At 46.6% G+C, this 27,854-nt stretch overlaps 1 protein-coding gene across 1 annotated transcript in view; it reads right to left on the reverse strand.

The window, feature by feature from the left end:
- Nucleotides 1-27,854, reverse strand: part of btk (Bruton agammaglobulinemia tyrosine kinase) — a 141,124-nt gene that overhangs the window by 94,088 nt on the left and 19,182 nt on the right. The window contains exons 3-7 of the mRNA XM_072504968.1: nucleotides 24,349-24,430; nucleotides 17,713-17,841; nucleotides 15,588-15,661; nucleotides 2,349-2,518; nucleotides 930-992 (exon numbers count right to left, since the gene is read on the reverse strand). Coding sequence (XP_072361069.1) covers nucleotides 930-992; nucleotides 2,349-2,518; nucleotides 15,588-15,661; nucleotides 17,713-17,841; nucleotides 24,349-24,430 — 518 coding nt within the window. The remainder of the gene's footprint in view (nucleotides 1-929; nucleotides 993-2,348; nucleotides 2,519-15,587; nucleotides 15,662-17,712; nucleotides 17,842-24,348; nucleotides 24,431-27,854) is intronic.

Genomic DNA, 27,854 nt, shown 5'->3' on the forward strand with positions numbered 1-27,854 from the left:
GCTCATCAAATGATTTGGAGTCTTTTGCAACTGGATATGTTAGACTTTTTGTGATCCCAAAAGTCGGAGCCCTGCAGGCGATCAGGAGGATGACTTTCTAATGGTTTTCCCTCAAAGTACCTCATGCATTCAGCATACTGGCTCCAAGGCCTGCATCCAAGGCTTCCAGCTACCTGAACATTGGCATCCTGAACTGTTCGTTCCCAAGTTCCGGGATAGTAATCGATTGGGTGGCTAGGCGGTTCCGCGTGTGAGTCCGGGGTTTCCTTTTGTCCTCGTCGCCAGTTTAGTAATTTGAGATAGTAGAACAGAAATTAATTTAGCTATGTACAGTATTCTGCTCACGGCAGTAACTCGCTCCCACTCCAGTCGTCTCTGGTGGAACTAACCACACCAGGCCCTGCTTTGGGTCAGCTTTTATGTAAGTATGTAATGAGTTCCAGTTGAGTGGCCCCCTCCCACTATCTGGGAAGCTCGTATTCATGAGTCCTACGGGAAGATCAACAATGATTTCCCTGTGATCCTCGTGCGGGTTCTAACCATCCACAAGAAACATTTATGGCCAGGATTCTAATCTGGCTAGTGGGTCATTACGGTCTCGTGGAAGCGTAGGGCAATTTAACCAGCCGGTTGTGGCCACCATGGGAGTCACACTGTGGCGGGACAATAAAATCCTGGCCTGTGAAAATGGACGTTTTGGAATATCCATCAGGACGTTTAGCTTGGGATAAACCCTAAAGAGAACCAGATCCAGGTTCTTTGGGGATCTAGGTATGGCCCTTTAAGTGTGCATTTCTCTCGATTCTTTCTCCCTTTAAAATATCCTGTACTTTGTGTTTCATTAAAGCACTTAATTCCAACACATGAAAGAAGGCCCCGCTGCAATGTCTCCTTGTGAGCCGTAATGGTGACTCTGCTGTGCTACTTACTCATATGTTTCAAGCTCGTTCCCGGATTCCAACACATAGTTACTGGGGATGAATCCTTCTTGTCTGCAAGTGGAATTAAAGAGACCAGTCAGCTATTTTCAACTGTTCGCTACCCCATTCAACACAGGTCAATCCGTCAGAGTGGTCTATCCACTCAACAACCTGATCCTCATTCGAACTGCTCACTTGACAAGCCCAGCGACAAGGGCAGAAGTGAACCCAGGAATCTGTTTTCACTGAGCTCAACCCTGTTCATACTGAATAACACTGTCATAAAACTACACACACACATATGCACACACGCAAACAAACATTCAATACATTTATGGCTGACCTTCAAATCCACTTTGTGGCCCATTCTCCATATCCCTTGATTACCGAGAGGACAGAAATACTGTCCACATTGTTATGTTTCTACTCCTGGTCACATGTTATATTACCATTCTTGGTAATATGTTGTATTCTTTGTCCTTTCTTCCAGAATGACCCAATGTAGTGTTGACAAAGAATATACCAATCAAAAGATTGAAACAAAACTAATTTATTATTACACTACTAATTAAATGAAGTTCGCACACTCTACTGAGCTACAGATAATAATTAAGTGATATTGAACCTTTACAGTACTCAATAATCTAAATAGTCACTAACTAGACTATGATCTAACCTTGTGTTAACTCTATCTACTCTAATCTTCTTCTTATGCTTTCACCATGCTTTCTCCTTATGCTACTCTCTCAGCTTCTCCCAGAATTCCCTGAGAGGCTGTCTTTAATACAGAGAAGTAGTAACGCCCTCTACTGTTTGATTTACACAGAGATGTAATTGTTAACCCTTCACTAACCTGACTATATACATATCATTACACACCTCAGCCTTAAATGTATTCAACAATGGAACAGCCATAAGCCTCTGGGATAGAGAATGCAAAAGATTCACAACCCAGTTTATTCAGCCTCTCATTATAGGACAACCCTCTCATCGCAGGAACCAATTTAGCCAACCAGCACTGTACTGCCTCCAATGCCAGAGTATTCTTACTTAAAAGGGGAGACCAAAACTGACGCACTGTATTCCAGATGCGGTTTCATCAAAACACGGGTATTAAAAACGCAGCTATTTCTAGTGAGAATAGAACAAAGCTACAAATTCTGCTTAAAATCTCCATCCATAACCTCAGTCCAGATTGGAGAACGTTGCTCCCAATACACGCCTAGACAGATAGTCAGCCACCCTTGACTCCACATTAGCCTAGGTGCTCAGTAAAGTTGTGCGCCTGCCCCATGTGAGCTTTAGCCAGAGTCGCCCAGTGCCAGTACCCCCCAATCCCGCATCCTGCTGACATTGCATCTTCTGGGAGTGGTGGCTTCATCCAAGCACAACGCTTGTCAACACTAACCCCAGAATCCCCAGATTTACCCCCGCATGTCTCTAGCCTTCCACCAGTGTTGATCTTGGTCATCTAACACAACGTATTCTTCATCTTTCCGGAGAGACAGATCATCGGGGTTTATCTTGTGGTAATCATACAAAGCGACGACCACCTTCACGGGTACTGAGCTAGGCTGGGGAGGTGGAGCCCGTTTCATCTGCTTGAAGAGAAAGAGAATAACCAAGTCAGCATTAACTAGTTACTTAAGAACCATTAACAGTCCAAAGTGTGCAGGTTAGGTGGATTGGACATGCTAAAAATCTCCGCTTAGTATCCAACGATGCGCAGGTTAGGTGGGGTTACAGGGTTAGGACAGAGACGTGGGCCTAGGTAGAGTGCTCTTTCAGAAGGTCAGTACAGACTCAATAAGCTGAATGGCCTCTTCTGCACTGTAGGGATTCCATCCTATTCTATTCTATCTAATTGCCATGAACTAGACCAGGACGGAACCACTGACAAGTTAGTTAACAACCATTGGCTGATTGCCATAGAGCTTGCAGAGTGTGATACCACTGTTGTAAGGGATTGAAACTCCATCCACCCCAGGAGAGGAAAGAGATATCTATATTTAGATTCTGTGTTGGAAGAGAGGGTGAGATATAAGGTACGTTAACCAATCTAATGTATCATTTTTATTAGTTATTATTTGGCTCCATTGGCTCACGGGGCAGAGCTCATGCCAGTACCACTAGTCCTTCTACAGTGTAGAGATGACACCCACCTGAAGACCCAGCAACACTGGTGGGAGATGGAAAGTCTGGTGGGTGTCATTCACACCAGCCTTGGAGAAGAAGTTGGTTGCTTCATGGCCACTTTATAAAGAGTACCATTTCAGCCCAGCCCCCTCCAACACCCCCACCCCTAGTCACTATCAACCAAAAACTCTCATTTTCAGGCCCTCACTTAGTTGAGGACATCTGTAAGACCAGGAGCCACCTCATTTTCATTCCCTCTTCCTGCCTCGCTGGCTTAGCAGAAATGAGAGCGGTGGGCCAATATCCGGCCATTCCAAAGCATCAGGATTCAGAAACATAGTTTATACCCTCACCCACCATCTCCTGCTCCCTCGAAGGATAGAAACAGAGATCGTGATACAGACAGTGAGAGAGAGAGGGTGTTATGTATCTAACTAATACATCTCTGCTGGTGGAACATCATGTGATCTGTAGTGACGTCAGCAGAGTGTTGGCCCGGGCTTCCAGTTCCCACCTTAGTTCTGTATCAGTAACACCTCCTCAATGAACCTCACATTGTGTTTTCAAAAAAAACAATTGTGTGACATCTCCACATTTTTTCTCTTTGTGGCAATCAAAATATATAAGAAAAGGACAGAGAAAGAGATAGCGAATGAGTGCGTGGGAAAGAAAGTGATTGTCAGGGAGAAAAGACAGACAGAGAGAGTGTGGCAGGAGAAAGCCGGACAGAGAGAAAGATATTTGATGAAGTGCCGCATTACAGACCTGTGCGCAAAGTTAGAACACATGGAATAAAAGGGACATTCGCAATGTGGACACAAAATTGGCTGAGTGACATGAACCAGAGACGAGTGGTTACTGGATGTTTTTGCGGCTGGAGGGAGATGCCTGGGGAGGTTGTGGAAGCAGATACATTAACGGTGTTCAAAAGGCATCTCGACAAATACATGGATAGGATGGATTATAGAGGGATACGGCACAAGGAAGTGCTGAGGATTTTGCCCAACAGTGGTATCATGAGTGGTACAGGCTTGGAGATCCGAAGGGCTTGTTCCTGTGCTCTTTGTTCTTTGTTCGTTGTTCTTTGTACTGGAGTTTATGCAGGGAATGGTGTTGGGCCTCTTGCTCTTCCTGATGTATATTAAAGACCTAGGGCGGGATTTAACTGAATGGGAACAAAGTCCTATAGAGTATCATAGATTACATAGAATTTACAGTGCAGAAGGAGGCCATTCGGCCCATCTAGTCTGCACCGGCTCTTGGAAAGAGCACCCTACCCAAGTCCACACCTCCACCCAATCCCCATAACCCAGTAACCCCACCCGGCACTAAGGGCAATTTTGGTCACTAAGGGCAATTTAGCATGGCCAATCCACCTAACCTGCACGTCTTTGGACTGTGGGAGGAAACCGGAGCACCCGGAGGAAACCCACGCAGACACGGGGAGAACGTGCAAACTCCGCACAGACAGTGACCCAGCGGGGAATCGAACCTGGGATCCTGGAGCTGTGAAGCAATTGTGCTAACCACCATTCTACCGTGCTGCCCTATCGTTACCACATGTTTCCTGGCGCACGCAGGGCCGAGAAACACAACGCTATAAAATGGCACTCATGCTAGATGGGGGTCTCAGCACGTAACACCCGGCCAAGGGCACACATAGTCCCGATTAATGCACTGAGGAGCTCCACTCGCCGGAACTCCTCAGTGTGGTGAGAGATCGGGACATGATTTTTAATGGCTTCCTGATCTCTGGAGCCTGTGAAGTGACCCCGACACCCTCCCAAGCCCAACTGACTATGGGAGGGTTCCCCGGCCCCCACACATACGCGCTGGGGCTACGGCCGGTCGAATTGTCACCCCACGGAAAATGCCAGTTTGACACCTTGGCCATTGGTAATCACTCTAAGGAGCTTGGAGTTCTGGAAGGGGATAGCGAGGCGGAGGGTGGAACATAGGGTATCCTTGTACGAGGACAATTTGCTACTGTATATCTCAGAGCCGAGCACATTGGTGGGGAATATTATGGGGCTGTTCCAAAAATGTGGTCATTCCCGAGGTATAAATTGAACCTCGCTAAGAGCTGGGGTGGGGGTGCCATTTCATAGGGCAGCAACCCACTTCATGTATTTGGAGGTGCAGGTGGCACATGATTAGGGGTGGCACCGAAGGTATCATTTTACTAGTTTGGTGGGAGGGTGATGGCCTACTTGGCAAGGTGGGACAACCTCCCTTTACCGTTGGCGGGCCGGGTGCAGGCAATTAAGATGAATGTGTCACCGTGATTTCTGTTTCTATTTCAGTGCTTGCCGGTCTTTCTACCCAAGTCTTTTTTCAAGGATTGTGGACAAGGTGGTCACCTCGTTTATTTGGTGGGGGGGAAGGTATTAACAGTCAGGATGGTGGTCCTGCAGAAAGGGCGCCGACAGGGCTGGGCCTCCCAAAATTATTATATTATTACTGGGTGGTGAATGTGGAGAAGGTACGGGGCTGGGTCGTTGGGGGGGGGGGGTGCCTCTCAGTGAGGTAAGATGGGTGAGGGGGTCGGGGTTGAGGGCGCCAGCAACGGCGCCGTTCAGATGGCCCTGGGCAAGTATTCTGGGAGCCCGGTTGTGGTGGCAACTTTGAAGATCTGGAGGCAGTTTAGACAGCACTTTAAGCTGAGGCCGGGTCAGCGGGATTGCCGATTAAGGGGAATCACAATTTCGAGTCGGAGAGGCTAGATGCGAGGTTTTGGAGATGGGAGGAGAGGGGGATTAGGGCAGTGAAGGATCTGTTCCTGGGGGGACGATTTTCGGGGTTGGAGATGCTGAGAGAGAAGTAAGGTTTAGCACAGGTACCCACAGGTCCGAGATTCTGAGGGGTTTCTGACCCTCCCGATAGCGCCGGCCCCCTCGCCGTTGGAGGTGGTACTGTCGGCAGTGGAGTTGCAGAGGGGGGTGGTATTGGTGATCAATGGGAGGATTGTGGAAGAGGATAGGGTGTCCATGGAGGGGGGCTTGTGGTGTGAGGTGCTGCGAAGGGTGAATGCCTCAACCGCATGTGCAAGGTTGGGGCTGGTACAATTGAAGGTCGTTTATAGGGCGCACCTCACAAAAGCAAGGTTGAGCTGGCTCTTTGAGTGGGTGGAGGGTGTCTAATGACGGTGTGGGAGGGGCCCCACAAACCATTGTCATGAGAATGTCGCTTTAAGAAATGTTTGGCTGCTCATGTTACGGCAGTGATGTCAGAGTGTGGGTGGAGCTGAGCTCTGGTTCTGCTTTTTAGTTTCACTTTGAGAAAAGTTTGAGTATGTCTGTCTTTTTGGTTTCGTTTTTCAGTGTGTTGCAGCTGAAGTCAGCCAAAGCAGCTGTATTGTTGAGCTCTCTGCCATGAAGGACTATCTCTTAATAATTTGGTGATGTGCTTCTGTTTAAAGGTTGTCAAGTCTTTTGGATGTTAAAAGGACAGCTTAAAGGATTACTTAGTGTTGTAATTTTTGGGGGTTATCTATGAATTAATGGTTGCTAAGATATTCACTGTTTGTTTAAACAAGGTTAAATTGAGTTCATAGAATAAACATTGTTTTGTTTTTTAAAAATACTTTTCCATTTCTGCTGTACCACACCTCTAGAGTGGGCGTGTGCTCCCCATACCACAATCTCTTAAAAGGTGTGGGTCAGGTGAACTCCATGATACACTTTGGGGTTCCCTAAACACTGGCCCATAACAAATTGGGGGCTCGTCCACGATAAAAGTCTGTCTATTGGATTGGCTGAGTGAACTTAAAGACAATGAGGGGTGAGCATATTGTGGTTGCTTTTCAGGTGTGGTATTTTAGTTTAAGTGGTGGGGGGGGGGGTGTTGTGGACAATGGCTCTTTCAGAGGCTCAGATGTTTTTGGGGGTGGAGACAGTCACACGCAGTACCTTATAGACAGAGACTAAAAGCAGACTGTTAGATTTGGCAAAAACATTGCAGTTAACATTACCTGACAAAATGCGAAAAGATGAGGTAATTATGGTGGTGGCTAAGCATTTAACGTTGCCTGAGATACAGTCCGACTCATTAGAAATGGCAAAGATCCAGTTGCAGATTAAGCAACTTGAACATGAAAAAGAATTAAAGCAGCTTGAATATGCAATGAGAGAAAAAGAAAAGGAGAGAGAAGAAAGAAACAAAGAAAGAATAGCCCCAGCAGAACAAAAATAAATTAAAAGTTTCAAATGTTTTCACTGTAATAAATTCAGCCATGTAAAGTCATTGTGTTGGTGGCTGAAGAAAAGCACTGGGAAGGCTGATGTGGTAAAACAGGATAAGACAGTGGGGTTTGATAAAGTGGTAAAGGAAAGCCCAAGTTAAGCGAAGGAAGTGCAAAAAAAATTGTACAGCCTGATCGAGAGGTGATTGATAAGAAGGTGCCAGATCTCTTTTTAAAAAAATAATTTTTATTCAAGGTTTTCATAAAATATCAATAACAAAATGAGAAAGAAAAAAGAACCCAACATGGTAAAGTACAAAACACGATCTAAAAAAAAGCAACCCCCCAAACCCCTCCCCCCCGTACATAAATAATAAATTAACATTAACACCCCGACTTAACACAACAGGTATATACACCCCCTCAGACCCTCCTGTGTAAATAACTTAAACAAAAATAAAGTACCCCCCCCCTCCACCCACCCACCCCCCCCCCCACATAGAGCTGCTGCTGCCATTGACCAATGTCTAACGTTCTGCCAGAAAGTCTAAGAACGGTTGCCACCGCCTAAAGAACCCTTGTACCGACCCTCTCAAGGTGAATTTCACCCTCTCCAATTTAATGAACCCTGCCATATCGCTGATCCAGGATTCCACGCTTGGGGGCCTCGCATCTTTCCACTGAAGGAGAATCCTTCGCTGGGCTACCAGGGACGCAAAGGCCAGAATTCCGGCCTCTTTCACCTCCTGCACTCCCGGCTCCTCCGCCACCCCAAATATTGCGAGCCCCCAGACCGGCCTGACCCTGGATCCTACCACCCTCGACACTGTCCTCGCTATGCCCTTCCAAAATTCCTCCAGCGTTGGGCATGCCCAGAGCATATGGGTGTGATTTGCTGGGCTCCCTGAGCACCTAACACACCTGTCCTCACCCCCAAAGAACCGGCTCATCCTTGTCCCGGTCATGTGTGCCCTGTGCAGCACCTTAAACTGTATGAGGCTGAGCCTCGTGCATGAAGAGGAAGAGTTCACCCTCCCTAGGGCATCTGCCCACGTCCCCTCTTCGATCTCCTCTCCCAACTCCTCCTCCCACTTACCTTTCAACTCCACCACCGAGGCCTCCTCCTCCTCCTGCATCACCTGGTAAGTTTCCGAGATCTTCCCCACTCCCACCCACACCCCCGAGAGCACCCTGTCCTGTGTGTGGCAGTAGCCGCGGGAATTCCACTACCTGCCGTCTGGCAAACGCCCTTACCTGTAAGTACGTGAAGGTGTTCCCCGGGGGGAGCCCGTACTGCTCCTCCAGCTCACCCAAACTCACGAACTTCCCGTCCACAAACAGGTCCCCCAACTTTCGTATCCCTGCCCTGTGCCACCCCGAAAACCCTCCACCTGTTCTTCCTGGGGCAAACCGGTGGTTCCCCCGTAATGGGGTCCACACCAAGGCCCTAACTTCCCCCCTATGCCGCCTCCACTGCCCCCAAATTTTGAGGGCCGCCACCACCACCGGGCTCGTGGTATACTTCCTTGGAGGGAGCGGCAGCGGCGCCGTTGCCAGCGCCCCCAGATTCGTACGCACACAGGACGCCGTCTCCAGCCTCTCCCATACAGCCCCCTCCCCCTCCATCACCCACTTGCGCACCATCGTCGCATTGGCGGCCCAGTAGTACCCACAGAGGTTGGGCAGCGCCAGCCCCCCCCCTATCTCTACTCCGCTCCAGGAACACCCTCCTCACCCTCGGCGTCTCTCGCGCCCATACAAACCCCATTATACTCCTGTTAACCCGCCTGAAAAAAGCCTTCGGGATAAACACGGGGCACTGGAACAGGAACAAAAACCTTGGGAGCACAGTCATTTTGATTGACTGCACCCTACCTGCCAAGGACAGCGGCAGTGCATCCCACCTCTTGAACTCCTCCTCCATTTGCTCCACCAGCCTTGTAAAGTTAAGCCTATGCAGGGCCCCCCAGCTCCTGGCCACCTGGACCCCCAAATATCTGAAGCTCCTCTCCGCCCTTTTTAGTGGTAGCTCGCCAATCCCCCTCTCCTGGTCCCCTAGCTGAACTATGAACAGCTCGCTCTTCCCCATATTGAGCTTGTACCCCGAAAAGTCCCCAAATTCCCTAAGGATCCTCATTACCTCCGGCATTCCTCCCACCGGGTCCGCCACATACAGCAGCAGGTCGTCCGCATAAAGCGACACCCTATGCTCCGCCCCACCCCGCACCAACCCCCTCCAGTTCCTCGACTCTCTCAGTGCCATAGCCAGGGGTTCAATCGCCAGTGCGAAGAGCAGGGGGGACAGGGGACACCCTGTCTCGTCCCTCGGTGCAACCGAAAGTACTCGGACCTCCTCCTATTTGTGGTCACACTCGCCATCGGGACCTCATACAACAGCCTAACCCACCTGACAAACCCCTCCCCAAACCCGAACCTCTTCAGCACCTCCCATAGGTACCCCCACTCTACCCTATCGAAGGCTTTCTCAGCGTCCATCGCCACCACTATCTCCGCCTCCCCCTCCCTCGCCGGCATCATGATAACGTTCAAAAGCCTCCGCACATTCGCTTTCAATTGTCTCCCCTTCACAAACCCCGCCTGGTCTTCATGGATGATCTGCGGCACACAATCCTCAATCCTCGTGGCTAAGACCTTCGCCAGCACCTTGGCATCTACATTTAGCAAGGAAATCGGCCTGTAAGACCCACATTGCAGGGGATCCTTGTCCCGCTTCAGGATCAAGGAGATCAGTGCCCGGGACATCGTCGGGGGTAAAGCCCCCCCCTCCCTTGCCTCATTAAAGGTCCTAACTAACAGCGGGCCCAACAGGTCCATATATTTTTTATAGAACTCGACCGGGAAACCGCCCGGCCCCGGTGCCTTCCCCGCCTGCATGCTTCTTATCCCTTTGATCAGCTCCTGCAGCCCAATCGGGGCCCTCAGTCCCGCCACCAGTCCCTCTTCCACCTTTGGAAACCTCAATTGGTCCAGGAAACGGCCCATCCCTCCCTCCTCCCGTGGGGGCTCGGATCGGTACAATTCCTTGTAGAAGCCCCTGAAGACCCCATTGATGCAACCCAACTTCGCACCACGCTCCCTCCCCTGTCCTTAACTCCCCCAATCTCCCTAGCTGCATCCTGCTTCCGAGGCTGATGCGCCAGCATCCGGCTTGCCTTTTCCCCATTCTCGTAGACCGCACCCTGGGCCTTCCTCCTCTGCACCTCCGCCTTCCTGGTGGTCACCAGGTCGAATTTGGCCTGGAGGCTGCACCTCATCCTCAACAATCCTTCCTCAGGCTCTTCCGCATACCTCCTGTCTACCCTCACCATCTCCCCCACCAACCTCTCCCTCTCCCCCCCTGCTCCCTCCGCTCCTTGTGGGCCCAAATGGAGATCAGCTCTCCCCTCACCACCGCCTTCAGTGCCTCCCATACCATCCCCACTCGGACCTCCCCGTTGTCATTGGTATCCAAGTACCTCTCTATACTTCCTCGGACCCGCTCGCTCACCTCCTCGTCCGCCAACAGCCCCACCTCCAAGCGCCACAGCAGGCGCTGGTCCCTCTCCTCCCCCATCTCCAAGTCCACCCAATGCGGGGCATGGCCCGAAATGGCTATTGCCGAATACTCGGTATCCTCTACTCTCGCTATCAGCGCCCTACTCAAAATGAAAAAGTCGATTCGAGAATAAGCCTCATGGACATGTGAGAAGAATGAAAATTCCCTAGCCCCCGACCTTGCAAATCTCCCCTCCCATTTGGTCCAGAAATCCCCTCAACACTCTAGCCGCCGCCGGCTTCCTACCCGTCCTAGACCTGGAGCGATCCAGTGCCAGATCCAACACCGTGTTAAAGTCTCCCCCCATTATCAGGCCCCCCACTTCCAAGTCTGGGATCCGACAATCAGACAACTGAAGTGTTGAAGGACGAATATACTGGGATTTTTCCAGCTTGTGTAGTAACAAGGTCATAAAGTCACAGATTAAGACAAGAGGAGAAATCAAAGAGTGAAGATGAAGTTGAAGTGCAATTATCAGAAACGATTTTTGATCAGATGGTTGCAAAGAACAAGAACAGGTGGAGGATGAGGCGGATATTTTTAGTTCAGGAAAATTGGCGGAGTTACAACAAAAAGATATAGAAATCAAACGGACGTATCAGAAAGCATACACGGAAGAGGAATCTGAGTGCATACCAGAGTGTTATTACCGTAAAAGTGATGTCTTGATGAGAAAATGGAGACCTTTACAGATGCAGGCAGATGAAGAGTGGGCAGAAGTTCATCAAGTAGTATTGCCGGTAGGGTATAGAAAGGAGGTGTTGCGAGTTGCACATGAGATACCAGTGGGAGGTCATTTGGGGATGAGGAAAACTCAAGCTAAAATCCAGAAACATTTTTATTGGCCTGGACTACATAAAGATGAAGTTACATTTTGTCAATCATGTCACACGTGTCAAGTGATAGGGAAACCACAAGCAGTGATAAAACCATTCCAGCATTTGAGGAACCTTTTACAAGGGTCCTAATTGATTGTGTAGGACTGCTTCCTAAAACAAAAAGTGGGAATCAATATCTTTTGACGATAATGGAGGTTTCCAGAGGCCATTCCAGTACATAATATTACAGCTAAAAAGATTGTGGAGGAATTACTTAAATTCTTTACCAGATATGGACTACACACAGAAATACAATCGGATCAAGGATCAAATTTTACCTCAAAGTTATTCAAAGAGGTTATGGATAGATTAGGAATAAAACAATTTAAATCAACTGCGTACCATCCAGAATCGCAGGGAGCGTTAGAAAGGTGGCATCAGACATTAAAGGCAATGTTGAAGGCTTATTGTCAAGATTTTCCAGAGGATTGGGATAAAGGAATTCCATTTGTACTGTTTGCAATTAGGGATGCACCTAATGAGTCTACCAAATTTAGTCCTTTTGAACTAATTTTTGGTCATGAGGTAAGAGGATCACTTAAATTGATTAAGGAAAACTTGGTGAGTGAGAAATCGGAAATTACACTATTGGATAACGTGTCAAATTTTAGGGAACGATTAAATAGAGCAGGTGAATTGGCTAGACCACATTTAAAAGTTACACAAAATGTGATGAAACGGGTTGCGGACAAGAAATCCAAAGTTCGTAGTTTTGCCAGTGGAGATAAAGTTTTAGTGTTGTTACCAGTGGTAGGTGAGCCTTTAAAAGCTAGGTTTTGTGGACCTTATCAGATTGAAAAGAAATTAAGTGCGGTGAATTATGTGGTAAAAACACCAGATAAAAGGAAGACTCACCGAGTGTGTCATGTGAATATGCTTAAAAGGTACTTTGAAAGGGAAGGAGAGAAAAAGGAGGAGGTTTTAATGATTCGAACTCAACGTGACGAACCAAATCCAGATGACTGTGAATTTGACATACCTCAAATTAAATTGGAAAATGAGGATGTTCTTAAAAATTGGGATAAATTATTGAGTTATCTTCCAGAGGTAAAACAAACTGACCTGAAAGAGTTATTGATATCACATGGGCAAGTTTGTGGAGATAAATTGGGAAGTACTAAAATGGCTATACATGATGTAGATGTGGGAAATGCTGTTCCAATCAAACAACATCCATACAGACTTAATCCTTTAAAATTGGCACAAGTTAACAAAGAGATTGAGAATATGCTTAAAAATGGCATAATTGAAGTGGGTTGCAGCCAATGGAGCTCACCCATAGTGATGGTACCTAAACCAGACGGTACCCAACAATTGTGTGTGGACTATGGAAAGGTTAATGTAGTTACAAAATCGGACTCTTATCCTATCCCACGTTTGGAGGATTGCATTGAGAAAGTGGGACAGTCCGCTTTTATTTCCAAATTGGATTTACTTAAAGGTTACTGGCAGGTACCTTTATCCAAAAGGGCGAAGGAGATTTCAGCTTTTGTGACTCCAGATGGTATATACCAATTCAAAGTTATGCCATTTGGCATGTAAAACGCCCCAGCCACATTTCAACGGTTAACTAACAAAATCGTTTCAGGATTTAACCGAACATTTGTGCAAAGATTTTGTAGCGTGATTGCTCCACTGATGGACTTGCTGAAGAAACGTCAAAAATGTCAATGGACAGCGGACTTTCAACATGCATTTGACTGCCTGAAAGCTGTGATAACCAATGCTCCCGTGTTGGAGAATTACAAGGGACTCTGTGATCAGATTGAACTAAAGTATCTAACTTTAAAGAGAAATGCCGAGGCGTAGAGAAATGGACGGATCATGCAGAGACCTTCTTGTTCAAAGAGACTGTCAATAATGAAGGATTTCAGTTGGAGGAAAAGGAAAGAAAAAAAAAATGGACTATATTATTATACCTGTTTGCGTGTGTTGTTTTTTGAAACGATAAAGTATATTTACTGTGTGCATTTCTTAAAGGATGGTGAAAAGGTGAAAAATGAACCATCTTGAAGTTGATGGTTTATTTATTTTTCTTGGGGGGAGGTGTCATGAGAATGTCGCTTTAAGAAATGTTTGGCTGCTCATGTTACTGCAGTGATGTCAGAGTGTGGGTGGAGCTGAGCTCTGGTTCTGCTTTTTAGTTTCACTTTGAGAAAAGTTTGGGGGTGTCTGTCTTTTTGGTTTCGTTTTTCAGTGTGTTGCAGCTGAAGTCAGCCAAAGCATAAGAACATAAGAACATAAGAACTAGGAACAGGAGTAGGCCATCTGACCCCTCGAGCCTGCTCCGCCATTTAATGAGATCATGGCTGACCTTTGTGGACTCAGCTCCACTCTCCGGCCCGTACACCATATCCCCAAATCCCATTATTCTTTAGAAAGGTATCTATCTTTTTCTTAAAAACGTTTAAAGAAGGAGCCTCAACTGCTTCACTGGGCAAGGAATTCCAGAGATTCACAACCCTTTGGGTGAAGAAGTTCCTCCTACACTCCGTCCTAAATCTACTGCCCCTTATTTTGAGGCTATGCCCCTTAGTTCTGCTACAGACTTAGTTCCCCGGCCAGTGGAAACAACCTGCCTGTATCTATCCTATCTATTCCCTTCATAATTTTATATGTTTCAATAAGATCCCCCCCGCATCCTTCTAAACTCCAATGAGTACAGTCCCAGTCTACTCAACCTCTCGTCATAATCTAATCCCCTCAACTCTGGGATCAACCTAGTGAATCTCCTCTGCACTCCCTCCAGTGCCAATATGTCCTTTCTCAGGTAAGGAGGCCAAAACTGAACACAATACTCCAGATGCGGCCTCACCAACACCCTATACAATACAGCTGTATTGTTGAGCTCTCTGCCATGAAGGACTATCTCTTAATCATTTGGTGAATTCAGAATTATAAATGTTTTCAGTATTGAATGTAAACCCTGATGTGCTTCTGTTTAAAGGTTGTTAAGTCTTTTGGATGTTAAAAGGACAGCTTAAAGGATTACTTAGTGTTGTATTCTTTGGTGGTTATCTTTGAATTAATGGTTGCTAAGATATTCACTGTTTGTTTTACAAAGGTTAACTTGAGTTCATAGAATAAACATTGTTTTGTTTAAAAAAAATGTTTTCCATTTCTGCTGTACCACACGTCTAGAGTGGGCCATGTGCTCCCCATACCACAATCTCTTCAAAGTTGTGGGTCAGGTGAACTCTATGATACACTTTGGGGTTCTCTAAACCCTGCCCCATAACACCATGTACATATGTTTTGGTTCTGTAAAAGTATTGGAGGTAGGTATTTAATATCGTCTCGGGAGTGCTGCATGTGGACTTGGAGCCGGTCTCCTTGAGGCCATTTACGGGGATAGGACCGGCCCAAGTTGCAGCCGGGTGCAGGGGCAGATGTTTTAGCCTTCGCCTTGCTGATTGCTCGCAAGCGGGTCCTGCTGGGGTGGAGGTCAGCTTTTTTTCGCCCTGTGCCTCGGCGTGGCGGGGGGGACCTGCTGGAGTTTTTGACCCTGGAGAAGGTGAAGTTTGAGTTAAGGGTGGGTTCTACAATTCATGGGGTCTGTTTATCATGCACTTTCGGGAGCCGGTTGCCCTTGAACATTAAGGGGGGGGAGGGAAGGAGTGGGATTTGGTCTCTTGTTTGCTCTTTGTTTTTAACTTGTTTTGAACTTGCGGGTTGATGTTTTAGGCTGCATAATGGCTGGTCATTTTTGCTTCTGTTGCTTTGTTTTTTTTTGCTTGTTTCTATGTATGATGAATATGATGTGGCGAATAAAAAGATTTTAAAAAAGAAATAGAGTGATAGAGAGAATGACAGAGTGACTGAGAGAAAGAGTGAGAGAGATTGACTGAGAGACAGTGAGATAGAGGGTAAGGTAATAATAAGGGAGTTGCACCATGTGGTGGAACCGGGTCACTTGCCTGTTGCTGTTCTTCCACTGGGGTTGGAGGAAGTGGTTTCCTGGATTTACGCCGAGAATTCCCTGATGAAGGAACTGCAATCAAGATAACTTAGAATTATTTTTTACAGCTTTCCTTTCCTGAAATTCTTTTCCAGTTCTGACAAAGATACAGTATACTCCACCCTGTACAGTGCATGTATTGGATAGCCTCCAATGGTAGTATTCCCAATGCGGGAACAAGCTGTACCCCAATAGCTGACCATCTATCGATGTATTACTGAGGATGTACTGCACATGTCTGACAAACAGTAAAACTGAGAGTCCCACTCCCTCTTTTGTTCAGAAAGGAATGTCAGAATGTGTAGACAGAAAAAGGTCAGGGTGGAACTAATGTAATCCGACGATCACAGTACAATGGTAACAGACTTCCCACCAGCTTTCAGTGGCACCTTTCACAGGAGGTATGAAACCGAGACCTCATCTGCCCTGGGGTCCCATGCCAATGCTTTAAAGAAGAGTATAAAAATAGAGAAGGCTTGCTAAAGTTATGCAAGGCACTAGTTGGATCACACCTGGAATACTATGAACACTTTTGTTCCTCTTATCTAAGGAAAGATATCCTGGCAATGGAGGCAGTCCAGAGAGGTTTACTAGATTGATTCCAGGTATGGAGGGATTTCCTTAAGAGGTGAGGCTAAGAAGATTGGTCTGTACTCATTGGTGTTTAGAAGAATGAGAGGCGACCTTATTGAAACATATAGGATTCTCAGGGGGCCTGACAGGGTAGATGTTGAGAGGTTGTTTCCCCTTGTGGGAGAGTCGAGGACCAGAGGGCAGAATTGCAGAGTAAGGGATCACCCATTCAGGACAGATATGAGGAGAAATTCCTTCTCTCAGAGGGTAGTAAATCTGTGGAATTCTTTACCACAGAGAACTGTACAGTCTGGGTCATTAAGTATGTTCAAGGTTGAGAAAGATTTTTAATCAGTAAGGGAATCAAGAATTAAGTGATAATGGAGGAAAGTGGATTGAGGATTATCATACCAGATGAGTCACGATTTCATTGAATGGTGAAGCAGACTCAATGGGCCAAATGGCCTAATTCTGCTGCTATGTCTTATGATCTTATGGGTCAAAATCCTTGAACACTCTCCCTAACAGCACCATGGGTGTACCTACACCACAGGGGTGGCAACAGTTCATGAAGGTGGCTCGCCACCACCTTCTGAAGGGCAATTAGGGATGGGCAATAAATGCTGGCCTAGCCAGTGACGCCCACATCCCCAGACTGAATTTGAAAGAAATTACTCACAACAAATCAGGGTAAGTTTTACCAATGGATATGACCCTCAGCTGGTCTAAAGGTGTGACAGTATAGAGGTATACAATATTTGGCCTCAGTACCTCCCTGAGCAACTGACAGAGAAAATCAGCCAGGAGCTCCCACTCCTGAACATTCTTGAGGACAGGTGCAAGGCTGGCCTGTGATGCCCCATGCGTGCGATTAGCTTGCTATCTGGGAGCACTCATTGGGCTCCCTTGGTACGGGCTGATGTACCGCAGTGAGTTGTAGAAAGAGTGAGTTCAAAGAACAAAACAGCACGGGAACAGGCCCTTTGGCCCTCCAAGCCTGTACCGGTCATACCAACCATTGCCAAAACCCTCAGCACTTCCTTGTGCTACATCCCTCCACACCAATCCTATCCATGTGTTTGTCAAGATGGCTTTTGAACGCCGATAATGTATCTGCTTCCACAACCTCCCCTGGCAACGCATTCCAAGCACTCACCACCCTCTGCGTAAAAACTGCCTCGCACATATCCTCTAAACTTTGCCCCACGGACCTTAAACCTATGCCCCCTGCCCCCTGGTGACTGACCCAGCCAGAACAAAGAACAAAGTACAAAGAAATGTACAGCACAGGAACAGGCCCTTCAGCCCTCCAAGCCGGTGCCGACCATGCTGCCCGACTAAACTACAATCTTCTACACTTCCTGGGTCCGTATCCCTCTATTCCCAGCCTGGGAAAGAGTGCCTGCCCATCCACCCTATCAATACCCATCCATTCTATCCATGCACCATGTACTCCAGTGAGAGACCATGAAGAAAGGAAAATATTACATTTAAAAGGTGAAGACACTCACAAGAATTCATGGCCTTGATGATGGAACAACCAGGTGCATTTTTAGCTGATTGTTGGCAGCAGGACCATTCTCCCTCCATCCAGAAACATGGGTGGTATTTCTGCATCAACTCCTGATTGAAACGAATTCCTGAAAACAGGATAAAACAAAATCAATACAAGAGGTGGGAAATCAGGAGGGCATCCCTAACTCCAGGTTATCAGACTGACTAACACACCCCCTCACCGGCTACCCAAAATTGATAATAATAATCTTTATTGTCACAAGTAGGCTTACATTAACACTGCAATGAAGTTACTGTGAAAATCTCCCAGCCACAAAATTCCGCCGCCTGTTCGGGGACACTGAGGGAGAATTCAGAATGTCCAAATTACCTAACAGCACGTCTTTCGGGACTTGTGGGAGGTCATCCAGAGCACCCGGAGGAAACCCACGCAGACACAGGGAGAACATGCAGTCTCCACACAGACAGTGACCCAAGCCGGGAATCGAACCTGGGACCCTGGCGCTGTGACACTGTGCTACTGTGCCGCCCGGAGATTGCCCCACAGATTTGAGGTTGGATACGTTGGATCTCTCTTTGGAGAAGAGAAGGTTGAGAGGAGATTTTATCAAGATATTAAAAATCACGAGGGTGGAAAGGGAGAAACTATTGCTATTGGTGGATGGATTGATTTAAGGTATTCGGCAAAAGGAGCAACGACGAGATTCGCGAGAAATACTTTTACGCAACGAGTGGTTAGGATCTGGAATAGACTGCACTGAGAGTGTGACAGATTCAGTCGAGGCTTTTAAAAGGGATTAGGTTAATTATCAAAAGGGAAAAATAAATGGCAGGTTTACAGGGAAAAGGGATGGGGGGAATGGGACTAGTTGAGTTGTTCTTGCAGAGGGTCAGCATGGAAATGAAGGGCTGAATGGCCTCCCTCTGTGCTGCAATCATTCTATGATACAAGTAAGTGATCCCACTCTGATTCACATAATGATTCTCTCATACCCGGCCCTCAATTTAACCATCAACCCCCACAGATCGTCACATAGATTAAACCAATACCCCTGTGAATATCATATAAATTAACCCCAATCCCCCTGTGATTATCACACAGATTAACCCCAATCCCCCTGTTATTAGCACATAGATTAACCCAACCCCGCTGTGATTATCACACAGATTAACCCCATCCCCCTGTGATTATCACACAAATTAACCCCAATCCCCCTGTGAATATCACACAGATTAACCCAATCCCCAGTGATTATCACACAGATTAACCCAATCGCCCTGTGATTATCACACAGATTAACCCAATCCCCCTGTGATTATCACACAAATTAACCCAATCCCCAGTGATTATCACACAGATTAACCCAATCGCCCTGTGATTATCACACAGATTAACCCCAATCCCCCTGTGAATATCACACAGATTAACCCAATCCCTCTGTGATTATCACACAAATTAACCCCAATCGCCCTGTGATTATCACACGGATTAACAAAATCGCCCTGTGATTAGCACACAGATTAACCCCAATCCCCCTGTGATTATCACACAGATTGACACCAACCCATAAGACCATAAGACATAGGAGTGGAAGTAAGGCCATTCGGCCCATCAAATCCACTCCACCATTCAATCATGGCTGATTTCAACTCCATTTACCCGCTCTCTCTCCATAGCCCTTAATTCCTCGAGAAATCAAGAATTTATCAACTTCTGTCTTAAAGACACTCAACGTCCCGGCCTCCACCGCCCTCTGTGGCAATGAATTCCACAGACCCACCACCCTCTGGCTGAAGAAATTTCTCCTCATCTCTGTTCTAAAGTGACTCCCTTTTATTCTAAGGCTGTGCCCCCGGGTCCTAGTCTCCCCTGCTAATGGAAACAACTTCCCTACATCCACCCTATCTAAGCCATTCATTATCTTGTAAGTTTCTATTAGATCTCCCCTCAACCTCCTAAACTCCAATGAATATAATCCCAGGATCCTCAGACTTTCATCGTATGTTAGGCCTACCATTCCTGGGATCATCCGTGTGAATCTCCGCTGGACCCGCTCCAGTGCCAGTATGTCCTTCCTGAGGTGTGGGGCCCAAAATTGCTCACAGTATTCTAAATGGGGCCTAACTAATGCTTTATAAAGCTTCAGAAGTACATCCCTGCTTTTATATTCCAAGCCTCTTGAGATGAATGACAACATTGCATTTGCTTTCTTAATTACGGACTCAACCTGCAAGTTTACCTTTAGAGAATCCTGGACTAGGACTCCCAAGTCCCTTTGCACTTCAGCATTATGAATTTTGTCACCGTTTAGAAAATAGTACACGCCTCTATTCTTTTTTCCAAAGTGCAAGACCTCGCACTTGCCCACGTTGAAATTCATCAGCCATTTCTTGGACCACTCTCCTAAACTGTCTAAATCTTTCTGAAGCCTCCCCACCTCCTCCATACTACCTGCCCCTCCACCTATCTTTGTATCATCGGCAAACTTAGCCAGAATGCCCTCAGTCCCGTCATCTAGATCGTTAATATATAAAGAGAACAGCTGTGGCCCCAACACTGAACCCTGCGGGACACCACTCGTCACCGGTTGCCATTCCGAAAAATAACCTTTTATCCCAACTCTCTGCCTTCTGCCTGACAGCCAATCGTCAATCCATGTTAGTACCTTGCCTCGAATACCATGGGCCCTTATTTTACTCAGCAGTCTCCCGTGAGGCACCTTATCAAAGGCCTTTTGGAAATCAAGATAGATAACATCCATTGGCTCTCCTTGGTCTAACCTATTTGTCATCTCTTCAAAGAACTCTAACAGGTTTGTCAGGCACGACCTCCCCTTACTAAATCCATGCTGACTTGTCCTAATCCGACCCTGCACTTCCAAGAATTTAGAAATCTCGTCCTTAACAATGGATTCTAGAATCTTGCCAACAACCGAGGTTAGGCTAATTGGCCTATAATTTTCCATCTTTTTCCTTGTTCCCTTCTTGAACAGGGGGGTTACAACAGCAATTTTCCAATCCTCTGGTACTTTCCCTGACTCCAGTGACTTTTGAAACATCATCACCAACGCCTCCACTATTTCTTCAGCTATCTCCTTTAGAACTCTAGGATGTAGCCCATCTGGGCCTGGAGATTTATCAATTTTTAGACCTCTTAGTTTCTCTAGCACTTTCTGCTTTGTGATGGCTACCATATTCAACTCTGTCCCCTGACTCTCCGGAATTGTTGGGATATTACTCATGTCTTCTACTGTGAAGACTGACGCAAAAAACCCCACTGTCATTATCACACAGATTAACCCCAATCCCTCTGTGATTATCACACAGATTAACCCCAATCCCCCTGTGATTATCACACAGATTAACCCAATCCCCCTGTGATTATCACACTGATTAACCCAATCACCCTGTGATTATCACACAGATTAACCCCAATCCCCCTGTGATTATCACACAGATTAACCCCAATCCCCCTGTGATTATCACACTGATTAACCCAATCACCCTGTGATTATCACACAGATTAACCCCAATCCCCCTGTGATTATCACACAGATTAACCCAATCCCCCTGTGATTATCACATAGATCAACCCAATCCCCTGTGATTATCCCACAGATTAACCCAATCCCCCTGTGATTATCACACAGATTAACCCCAATCCCCCTGTGATTATCACACAGATTAACCCCAATCCCCCTGTGATTATCACACAGATTAACCTCAATCCCCCTCTGATTATCACACAGATTAACCCCAATCCCCCTGTGATTATCACACAGATTAACCTCAATCCCCCTATGATTATCACACAGATTAACCCAATCCCTCTGTGATTATCACACAGATTAACCCCAATCCCTCTGTGATTATCACACAGATTAACCCAATTCCCCTGTGATTATCACACAGATTAACCCCAATCCCCCTGTGATTATCACACAGATTAACCCCAATCCCACTGTGATTATCACACTGATTAACCCAATCACCCTGTGATTATCACACAGATTAACCCAATCCCTCTGTGATTAGCACACAGATTAACCCAAGCCCCCTGTGATTATCACACAGATTAACCCAATCCCCCTGTGATTATCACACAGATTAACCTCAATCCCCCTGTGATTATCACACAGATTAACCCAATCCCTCTGTGATTATCACACAGATTAACCCCAATCCCTCTGTGATTATCACACAGATTAACCCAATTCCCCTGTGATTATCACACAGATTGACCCCAATCCCCCTGTGATTATCACAGATTAACCCAATGCCCCTGTGATTATCATACAGATTAACCCAATGCCCCTGTGATTATCACACAGATTAACCCCAATCCCCCTGTGATTATCACACAGATTAACCCCAATCCCCCTGTGATTAAGACACAGATTAACCCAATCCCTCTGTGACTATCACACAGATTAACCCAACGCCCCTGTGATTATCACACAGATTAACCCAATCCCCCTGTGATTATCACACAGATTAACCCAATCCCCCTGTGATTATCACACAGTTTAACCCCAATCCCCCTGTGATTATCACACGGATTAACTCCATCCCCCTATGATTAGCACACCGGTTAACCCAAATCCCTCTGCGATTAGCACACAGATCCCAATCCTAACCCCAATCCTCCCAGTGAGTATCGCACAGATTAACCCCAACCCCGCTCCTGTGATTATCACACAGATTAACCCCAATCTCCCTGTGATTATCACATACATTAACCCCAATCCTTCCCTGTCATTATCACACAGAGTAACCCTTCTTCCAGATCTTTCATGTATATCATGAATAGCTGTGGTCCCAACACTGACCCCTGTGGAACTTTAATAGTAGTCGGCTGCCATAAGAAAATGACCCCTTTATTCCCACTCTCTGCCTTCTGCCAGTCAGCCAATCCTCTATCCATTGCCCCTCACACCATGGGCTCTTATTTCATTTAGCAGCCTCCTGTACGCCAACTTGTGAAAGGACTTCTGGAAATCCAAATAGATCACGTGCACTGGCTCTCCTTTGTCTAACTTCCTTATTATTATCAAAGAATTCTAACAGATTTGTCAGGCCTGACCTCCCCTTGACATAGCCATGCTGACTCAGTCCGATTTTGTCATGCACTTCTAAGTACTCTGCAATCTCACCCTTAATAATGGTCTCTAAAATCTTACCAATGACTGAAGTCAGGGCAACCGGCCTATAATTTCCCACCTTCTGTCTCCCTCCCTTCTTAAACAGGATGTTACATTAGCCATTTTCCAGTCCTTTAGGATCCTCCCTGACTCCAGTGATTCCTGAAAGATCACCACCATGCCTCCACAACTATCTCCTTCAGAACCCTGGGGTGTAGTCCATCCAGTCCTATCCACCTTCAGACCTTTTTCAGCTTCCCTAGAACCTTCTCTTTAGTGATGGTCACTGCACTCACATCTGCCCCCTGTCTCCCTTGAAGTTCTGGTATTCCACTGGTGTCTACCACTGTGAAGACTGATGCCAAGTAACTATTCAGTTCATCTGCCATTTCTTTGTTCCCCATTACTACTTCCCCAGCCTAATTTTCCAGTGGTCCAATGTCCATTCTTGCCTCTCTCTTACCTTTTATGTATCGAAAACAAATCTTGCAATCTTCTTTTATATTACTAGCTAGCTTATACTCATATTTCATCTTCTCCGCACCCCCACCCCCCACCACACTGTACACTTTTTCTTTTATGCTGTTCCCGACTTTCCTTGTCAACCATGGTTGCCTCATCCTCCATTGGGATGAATTTCTGTTGTGCCTCCCGAATAACCCCCTCACTCCTCCGTATCTCTGTAATCTCCTTCAGACCTACAATCCTCTGAGATACCTGCATTCTTACTACCCTGGTCTCTCTTGCATCCTCCATTTAAATTGCTCCATCATTGGTGGCCATATCTTCAGCTGTCTAGGCCCTGGGTCACATTTAGCCTGATAAGATTCCTGTGAAGTGGGTTGGGAGATTTTATGAAGTTAAATGCATGAAAAAAGTTGTGTGTTGCTCAGCAGCCAGAGACAAAAGTTGCTTCTGTGCCAGATTGACCACACTCAGCTACTGCCTGCCGATTTCTGACAGGCACTATGGGACATCAAGATTCACGGTAGCACAGTGGTTAGCAATGTTGCTTCACAGCGCGAGGGTCCCGGGTTTGATTTCCGGCTTGCGTCACTGTCTGCGTGGAGTCTGCACATTCTCCCCGTGTCTGTGTGGGTTTCCTCCGGATGCTCCAGTTTCCTCCCACAAGTCCCCAAAGATAATTTGGACATTCTGAATTCTCCCTCAGTGTACCCGAACAGGTGCCCGAGTGTGGCATTTGGGGATTTTCACACTAATTTCATTGCAGTGTTAATGTAAGCCTACTTGTGACAATAATAAAGGTTATTATTATTATGTGAACCCAACACTTTGAATGGATGTCAAATTCCACCATGAGCAATCATCTGGTTTTGTTGTTTAACCACAGTGTAAGGTGACAGTGGAATAAAGTTCACCCCTTGTCCACCCAGTGAGTGACAGTGTGCCTTGCAACCTCGCAGACAGATTTTCCTTTCTGATGCTTATCGACCTGAAAGGAGGGCAGCTTAGCAAATGGCGGCACGTAACTGCTATTCAACTCTTTGATCCACTGCTTCCGCACGTCTTCATTCTTGGCGAACACATAGAGAGGGCCCTCATCGTACACGACCTGAGGAAGAGGAGGCCACAGTGTGATTAAAACCTGGCATCCAAAACTAAAGCACCAGCTCAAAATCTGCCAAGAACAGCAAGGAGTGTAAGCTCAGGCCCCACATTCCGGCACTCTCCACTTAAAATGGGCTATGCTTGTTGAGTGCTTTCATGGCAGTTTACTGTTGTGGAACCAACTGAGAATGCCCGAAAGAGAACCAGGTGGATTTTTATGGCAATTGACAATGGTTTCATGGTCCCCTTTAGACTTTTATTTCTGGATTTTTAAAAATTGAATTCAAATTGCACCATCTGCCATGGCAGGATTCAAACCCAGGTCCCCAGAGAATGACCTGGGGCCTCTGGATTACTAGTCCAGCAACAATACCACTACGCCACAATCAACTGAGGGTAATGTGTGCTTTTAGTGAGGCACAGTTGGCACTCTTGTGATGTTACTTTCCTTTCCCTTGGTGTTTTCCACGGTTTCAAACCTTGATTAATGCCTGTAAAATGCAGCTGTGGAGTTGGGAGTAAAGATAGGTTTGAAAACTGTGTTCATAACGGTGATTAACCATCAATGGCAGCTTCTTAGGTCAGTAAAAGTTACAAATCAGGCAGCCTCCGTTATGCACACCTTTGTTCAAAAGGTTCTCGCCTCTGAGCCAGAAAGTTATGGGTTTAAGACCCAGTTCAGCAGTTATCCACACTAACTCTCACAGTGTAATACTCAGAGAATGTGCACTGTCAGTGGTGGCGGGCACGATTTAATGGGAAAAAACAGAGTCTCCTTTTAAGTGCATTTAGCAGGATGTTTCTCGGTGCCTGCATCGCCGAGAACGACCCCACTTTTAAACGAGACTAGCTTTTTTGGGGCACGGTGAGGAAAGTCTTGCCGAGGTTGTACTTACATTAATTTCCTGTACTGACGAGCTCAACTAATCGGTAAGTTGGGACTCCCGCCAATGCCCCAGCTTACCGATTAGGGGTTTTTTTGAGGCCCCCCCCTCACCCCACCTCATAAGGACAGGGCAGCCCCGGGCCCGATCCCTGGAATGGGCAACCTGCCACCCTGGCACTGCCGGGATGTCCGGGTGGTACTGCCAGGGTGCCTGGGTGGCACAGCCAAAGTGCCAGTCTGGCAGTGCCAATGTGTTCGGGTGGCATCAGGCATGCCAGGGTACGGCCCAGCTCAGAGCCCGACCACCCGGGAGCCTCCAATTTCAAGGGAGACCCCCCCCGCCCCAGTTGCCATTAATCCTTGCCAATGTCTGAGTGGACCAGTGCTAAACGAGGTCTCGGAGGCACGGGCGTTTGATCCCGAGCCTTGGGAGACTTCAGCGCGATCATATTTAAGTGAGCTTAACTGCGCACTTAAATATGCAAATCTGGGTACCGCCCATTGAGGGCGAGATTCATTTTGCAGCGTCTTGCGAATCTCGTTAGATCTTGCGAGGCGTCCCGAGCATCGTAAATCTTACCGGCCTCGTCGCGTCACCAAGTCGTGCACGATGAAACCATACAATCGCTGCCGCTATCTTTTGGATGATGGGTTAAACTAAAGCTTTGGTTATTGAGTTTTCTGCATTGCAACAATATCTATGCTTTAAAAATACATAATTGGTTACAAAGTGCTTATGAATGTCTTGAGGTCATGAAAATTGCAACGTAAGTGTAAATCTGTCTCTCTGACGTGATTCTCATTGATTCATAAGACGGAGGCAAATTATTTCCTGTGGTGAAGAGTTCAAATCCCCAAAACACACGAGTTGAGAATAAGGAGGTTAAGAGTAAAGAGGACTATCAGGGGAAAATACGTCAAGGGAAATAAATGCTCATGTAATCAGTTCCCAGGGACAATTGTTGAATTTTACAGCATGAATAAGTTCAGGAGATAACGGAGATAACTATTGGAGTTTGTAGAAAAGACAATGTAATAATTGTAGGGGACTTTAATAATTATATGGGACTTTAACCTTCATAGAGACTGGAGCAATCAAATTGAAGACGGTCACCTGGAAGATGGGTTTCTAGAATGATTTTGCGAAAGCTTCCTGATATTACCTCTCATTCGTCTAAACTAAAAAGAATACAGACCCAACTTCATCAGCATCTCATCATAGAACAACCCTCGCACCCCAGGGACCAAACTAGGGAACAATCACTATACTCCTTAGATATGGAGACCAAAACAACAGACATCGTGATCTCACCAAAACCCTGTACAATTTGAACTCTACCCACCCATCCTGGTGGACCTCTCTCCCAGGCGCGATTGTCCCCCCAGAACTCTGCCCTTATATCCAGGATTTGGACACAGAGCTGGTCACTGGTCAGTGAAATAAAATTCAGAAGAGGATCTTGGCTTGCCACTTCAGTCTACATAGAACATAGAACAGTACAGCACAGAACAGGGCCTTTGGCCCTCGATGTTGTGCCGAGCATTGTCCAAAACCAAGATCAAGTTATCTCACTCCCTGTCATTCTGGTGTGCTCCATGTGCCTATCAAATAACCGCTTGAAAGTTCCTAAAGTGTCCGACTCCACTATCACAGCAGGCAGTCCATTCCACACCCTAACCACTCTCTGAGTAAAGAACCTACCTCGGATATCCCTCCTATATCTCCCACCCTGAATCATATAGTTATGCCCCCTTGCAACAGCTACATCCACCTGAGAAAATAGTCTCTGAACGTCCACTCTATCTATCCCCCTCATCATCTTATAAACCTCTATTAAGTAGCCTCTCATCCTCCTCTGCTCCAAAGAGAAAAGCCCTCGCTCCCTCAACCTTTCCTCATAAGACCTATCCTGCAAACCAGGCAGTATCCTGGTAAATCTCCTTTGCACCCTTTCCAATGCTTCCACATCCTACATATAGTGAGGTGACCAGAACTGCACACAATACTCCAAATGTGGTCTCACCAGGGTCATGTATTGTTGCAGCATAACCCTGCGGCTCTTAAACTCAAGCCCCCTGTTAATAAACACTAACACACTATAAGCCTTCTTCACGGCTCTATCCACTTGAGTGGCAACCTTCAGAGATCTGTGGACATGAACCCCAAGATCTCTCTGTTCCTCCACATTCCTCAAAACCCTGTCGTTGACCCTGTAATCCGCATTCAAAATTTTTCTACCAAAATGAATCACCTCGCACTTATCAGGGTTAAACTCCATCTGCCATTTTTCGGCCCAGCTCTGCATCCTATCAATGTCTCTTTGCAGCCTACAACAGCCCTCCACCTCATCCACTACTCCACCAATCTTGGTGTCATCAGCAAATTTACTGACCCACCCTTCAGCCCTCTCCTCCAAGTCATTGATAAAAATCACAAATAGCAGAGGACCCAGCACTGATCCCTGTGGTACACCGCTGGTAACTGGTCTCCAGTCTGAAAATTTTCCATCCACCACCACCCTCTGTCTTCCATGTAATAGCC

This window comes from Scyliorhinus torazame, chromosome 5 (assembly GCF_047496885.1).
Source record: "Scyliorhinus torazame isolate Kashiwa2021f chromosome 5, sScyTor2.1, whole genome shotgun sequence".
NCBI lineage: Eukaryota > Metazoa > Chordata > Chondrichthyes > Carcharhiniformes > Scyliorhinidae > Scyliorhinus > Scyliorhinus torazame.